General features: G+C 43.8%; 1 protein-coding gene across 1 annotated transcript; it reads right to left on the bottom strand.

The window, feature by feature from the left end:
• Positions 1-435: 435 nt before the first annotated feature.
• Positions 436-1,566, bottom strand: LOC127335840 (uncharacterized). The gene has a single exon (XM_051362576.2). It carries the CDS (start codon positions 1,447-1,449, stop codon positions 436-438), a length of 1,014 nt encoding a protein of 337 aa, XP_051218536.1. The 5' UTR covers positions 1,450-1,566.
• Between the last annotated feature and the right edge of the window lie 4,435 nt (positions 1,567-6,001).

Raw genomic sequence — 6,001 nt, 5'->3', positions numbered from 1 at the left:
ACCGAGATCTTTTTCGAGTTGCAAGTGCGGTTTCCAGTTGCAAGTTAGACTTTTCCAGGTAGAAGTGTGGTTGCAACAAAAAAAAATCTGCAGTTGCAAGTGAGGTTGCAACACACCAACTTTTTTTTAGATCGCATGATTTTATTTTATCGAATATGAGAGGAAAGATAATTAACTTGTATATTTTCAAAGCTAGATCAGGTTGTTCAAAATATGAACTCTGTCTGACCGTGCCAAAGAAAAGCACGTCGCTGTCGAACAGTCTTGGACGCCAGCTCCCGCCGATTTAAATCAAAAACAAAATGTCGCATGACATCAGTTAGTTCTCAGTCAGCTGAGCCTTAGAGAGACCCAAAAACAAAACTTTGCATGACATCAGTTAGTTCTCAGTCAGCTCCCGCTGATTTAAATCAAAAACAAAACGTTGCATACCTCTTAGCCAGTGATCATGGTGCCAGTGCCCTCATCTGTGAGAATCTCGAGCAGCAGCGAGTGCGGGACACGTCCATCGATGATGCTTGCGGTGTGCACGCCCTGGGCGAGGGCTCGCACGCAGCACTCCACCTTTGGGATCATTCCACCAGCTACCTGCCCATCGGATACCATCTGCCGCACCCCAGCGATATCAATCTCCTTCACCAGGCTCCCAGGGTCATTGCGGTCCGCTAGTATCCCTGACACATCTGTAAGTAGCAGCAACTTCTCAGCACCCACCGCAGCAGCAATCTCACCTGCCGCAGTATCGGCGTTAATATTGTAGGCCTGCCCGGTCTCATCAGCGGCAACGGTGGCGATGACCGGGATGTGACCAGAGGCGATGATGGGGTGGAGGACTGTGGCATCCACGCGCGCGACTTCCCCAACGAAGCCGAGTGCTGCAGCGTTGGGGGAAGGGCGCGCCGTGATGAGGCGCGCGTCCTTGCCGCAGAGGCCGACGGCGATGCCGCCGGCGACGTTTATGAGGGATACAAGATTCTTGTTGACCTTGCCGACGAGCACCATCTCGACGACCTCCATAGTGACCGCATCGGTGACGCGGAGGCCGTTGCGGAACTGCGGATCGACCCCGACGCGGAGCAGCCAGGAGTTGATCTCGGGGCCGCCGCCGTGGACGAGGATTGGCCGGAGTCCGACGCAGGAGAGGAGGACGAGATCCCGGATCACGGACGCCTGGAGCTCGGGGGACTTCATCGCGGCGCCGCCGTACTTGACCACCACAGTCTTGCCCTTGAAGCGCTGGATGAAGGGGAGCGCCTCCGAGAGGACGTCTACGCGGCTCAGCGCCTTCGCCGCCGGCGAATCGATCGTGGATGTGGCGGAGATGCGGAGGCGGCGGCGGGAGGAGGGAGAGGCAGTGATTGGCTTGACATGATTGGGGCTGGATGTGGAATTGGAGAGCGGCTTGGGTGCGAGTAGGGAGGATGAGAAGTGGAGCCTTGCAAGGAGCATGGCAGGCAACGGCCGGCGGCGCCAGGCGGTGGCGGCGGCCGGCGGGGGGCTACAAGTGAAAAATTAGAAATGGTAGAAGGGTTAGGTTTTGGAAGAATCTGCTTTGGTGATCTAGCTACACAGTTTTGGGACATATATTTTGTTTCTAATCAACAAACTAAAATTGTCTAAGAGGTTTGGGGTAGAACTAATTTGAGATACGATTTTAGGAGAACTTTTTTTGATGAGATGTGATAAGATGATGGTAAGAAGAAGAAGAAGAAGAAGAAGAAGAAGAAGAAGAAGAAGATCATCCTATGAAACAAATGGCATTTACTCCTCTAAATCCATATATGCCTTGGTTAATTTTAGAGGTGTTACACATGTGTATTTACATGCTATGTGAGACCTCAAAATTCCTCCTAAGGTCCAGATCTTTTTATGGTTGTTCTTTCAAAACAACAATTATGACTAGAGATAACCTAAGACATAGAAGGATTTTAAAACCTCTTGAGTGCTCCTTTTGTAAAGAATTTGAATGTCTACAACATATGTTCTTTCACTTCATAATAGCCAAAATTATCTGGACAGTTGGTAGAGGGTTGTTTTAAGTGTAGAATTGGTAAATTTGTAGATATGGCAAGTGGGTGGACATTCAATAAGAAGTTCTTACAATTTAATTTAATTTCTTCTGCTATTCTGTGGGGGATTAGGAATTCTTGAAATAGCTTAGTGTTTAATAAATTGACTTGGATGTATATGAAACATGTGTGGAGGTTGATCATGTCCTATCTAAGGAACTGGAATGTTCCTTTCAAAGATCAAACCTGGAGGGAGGTGGACTTGTTTGCAGAAACACTGCTGACCCTCCTCAAATCACCCATGGCACTGATGTCGTCGATCTGAAGTGCACCAGTTTTGACTGGATTTCTTCATGGGCTCCAACTTCGACGCTTGCACATGGTGGAAGGACCTCTCTGGCATACCTGAAGGAGCACCCTGATGAGGACTCTTCGATCCATATTGTGTTCGATTACCTGAGCTCGTCGCTTGGAGTTCCTGGAAGTCGTAATGTAATGGTTCCTCGTGGTTTTTGATTAGTTTTGCTAGGTTTTGGTGTGCTTTTGAGGCGCTAAGCTGTTGGTCTTAGTTCAGTGTCATGGTGCCCCTCTTATGGGTGGTAGTTTCCAGTTTGAAACTTTAGTTGTTGCTTGTTGTTTTTACTTGGATGATTTGAACACTAGTTTCGTTTATGCTATAAATGAAACCAGGGAGATGTCTCCCTATAAATCTAAAAAATATTTTTCTAACTGCTAAAAAGTGCTCAGGTGCTCGTTTGTACAAACGAGCACCCGCTCCTCGCCCGTCTGATGCACGCGATGAATATACTCCAGGACTCGTAGTTTCGACAGGCGACGACAATGACGTTTCGGGTGGCCCTCATGCTGCGTGGTGAGCTCTCCGTCTATCCATTCCATTCCCTCTCTCCCTCTCGAAATTTTCTCTCGCTAAGGTTATGCGAGGTGAAATCAGCGCAGCGAATTTATAGAGAGGCCGCATGAGCGAGGCCAGGTGCTTGGCGGAGGCCAGATGCTTGGCGGCGGAGATTGACCCGCGCGCGCTGTGTTTGGCCATGGATATTGACCATGTCCATCGCCGCCCCACAGTCTACAGCTACGTCCTCGACCTCCTGGAGACCCATATCCGCTTCGGGACCTGCTGGAACACCGCGTCCACGTTGAGCCATGGAGCACTGCGTGTTCGCCGCGCGATACGGCTGGTGCTCGCGCCGTGTAGGTCTAGCAGGCCAACGTCGACGCGCACATACCGACATGCCGAGGACGCTAGTTGCGTGCATCTGGACGCCGAAGATAGGTCGGCCACGCCTACGCCGCCCATCACCGCAACCCACCGAACCTGCCAGTCTTCCTCAACTCTTTCTGCTAGTCCTGGTCGTTGCACCAGGCTGCTCCTGCTGCTGGTCCTAGTCTGTGGCCATGTCGCCGCGGCACGCACGGACAACTGCAGGTTTGTGCTAGCTGATTTTGATACGTGGTGTTTTGCTAGCTGCTTGTGTGCTAGCTAAGCACCGATGTGTGCTACTTTTTTTTTTGTCAATTGACAATGTTAAATTTGTGAAAAGCTTGTGTTACAACCTGATGATATTTATAGTAGCAGAGTATTTGTGAATTGCTTTGTGTTGCTCACTTGCTCTGCATTTACACTATGATTTAATAGCAAAATAATTTTGATCGTATGGTCAATTACCTCATTTGTTTCATCTATCTTTTACCTAAAATGTTACTCAACATTGCGTTGGCATTACTGGTTTGTTTGATTTTCCTTGTAGGCTATTAGACAGTTGTTTACCCATATACACAAGTAGTTGTTTTTTAACGGATTTATGCTCGTGGTCTCAGGTAAGTCTTTGTTTACACCCTTCGTTTATGTGTACATACTTTCTTTGTAGCATCTTATATTACCGGCACATGTCCAATGTCTATCTGGATAAACGTTTTCTAATTTTCATCATCTCATAAATCAATTACGTTGCTTTTGACAACATATTTAAGTTCCTTTTATCATCTCACTAAGTTGATTTTATCATCTAAATTAAGTTGTGTAGAAGAAATGGTCTTAGTTGCATATTAATTTACTTTTGTGTCACCATGTTTAACGTTGTCTAGTGATTTAACTAGGTTACCTTTTGTCATCTCAGATGAGTTGTTTTCTATCATCTAACATTATTTAGCTTACAACCAAATGCCCCTCAGTTGCATATATTGATTTAGTTAATTTCCTTTTGTCATCTCACAAAGTTGTTTTTACATCATCTAAGTCGAGTTTTGACTTGCACCCATATGTAGGGCTGGAATTCGAGCCGGGCTGGCTCGATCAATAATCGAGTTAGATCGACTCGACTTGTTTAACAATTGAGTCTAGATTTGAAACTCGGTTTGACTCGCAAATCTCGCGAGTAACTCACGAGTAGCTCGTTTAAAACTGTTAAATAGAACATGTAAAATATATAATGCATTTTACCGAATATTTGTGCATGAAAGATGAACAATAAGCATTAGGACTATGGTACCAGAACAATATAAACCACATTGATGAATTATCATGAGAATAAGATTGCCAAGTTGAGAAACCACAAATATACTTGCTCATTTTGGTGCGCTTGGGTCGACTTCATTTTTACCGAGCTAAACAAGCTACTCATGAGTTCGATGAGCTCGGCTCGTTTAGCTTAAACTCGTTTAACGATAAAATATGAAGCTCGGCTTGGCTCGTTATACACCGAGTTTGAGTCGAGGCTAGTCGAGTCGCGAGTTACTCGTTTAGCTCGCGAGTATCTGACCAAGTTGTCTTCCATCATCTAACTTGAATTTTGACTTGCACCATATACCCCTCGGTTGTATACTAATTTGAATTAAGTTGTTTTTGTTATCAGACTAAATTGTTTTCCATCATCTAATTCGAATTTTGACTTACAAGTTACAAACATGCCCCTCGGGTGTATAGTTATTCCCAATAAAATTGCTTTTGTTACCATACTAAGTTTTTTCATCATCTAACTTGATATTTGACTTACACCCATATGCCCCTAGTTTGTATACTGATTCTAATTAAAGTTTTTTTTTATCTACCTAAGTTGTTTTTCCATCATCTAACTTGAGTTTTGACTTACACACGTATACCCCTCGGTTGTATACTGATTCTAATTAAAAAAAAATTATCTAACTAAGTTGTTTTCGATCACCAAATTTGAGTTTTGACTTATACCCATATGCTCATCGGTTGTACACTGATTTGAATTAAGTTGTTTCGTTATCTAACTGAGTTGTTTTCCATCATCTAACTCGAGTTTTGACTTACATGTTACAAACATGTCTCTCGAGTGTATAGTTATTCCCAATAAAGGTTGTGTTTGTTACCATACTAAGTTGTTTTTCATCATCTAACTTGAGGTTTGACTTGCACCCATATGTCCATAGGTTGTATCTTGCACAGATATGCCCCTTGGTTGTATACTGATTCTAATTAACGTTTTTTATATGACTAAGTTGTTTTCGATCACCTAACTTGAGTTCTGACTTACACCCATATGTCCCTCGATTGTATAATGATTTTAATTAAAAAAAATTTTTGTTATCTTCCCTAAGTTGTTTTCCCCATCAACAACGAATTCAGCTAAGTTTCTTTTTGCCAGCATGTTTTTATTTGTTTTTTATCATATAATTTATGCACCAACATGATAATTTGTATACTGATTTACTTGAGTTGCTTTGTTTAACTAGCTTAAGTTATGTACTGAATATGCCTAAGTTGTGAGATTTTTGAAGTTGTGCACCATCATCGCGAACTTGCCAATTGTCGTGCCTAATTCGTCTATAGTAGCACTAAGTCAGGTAATAACATTGTAGTCAACTTACGGTACAATGTCGTGAATGCCTAGTAATGCGCACTATTTGTTGCAGAGTTGTTCTTTCGTTGCTCTTATAAACTAGTAGTGAAAGTGTAAGTTGTTTACCTCGGAAACTAGTAGTGAAAGTTGCAATTCTCAGAACTA

Source organism: Lolium perenne, chromosome 2, assembly GCF_019359855.2.
Source record: "Lolium perenne isolate Kyuss_39 chromosome 2, Kyuss_2.0, whole genome shotgun sequence".
In the NCBI taxonomy this organism is placed as follows: Eukaryota; Viridiplantae; Streptophyta; class Magnoliopsida; order Poales; family Poaceae; genus Lolium; species Lolium perenne.
The sequence above is the reverse complement of the archived record's forward strand: the minus strand, read 5'-3'. Positions and strand labels throughout refer to the sequence as shown.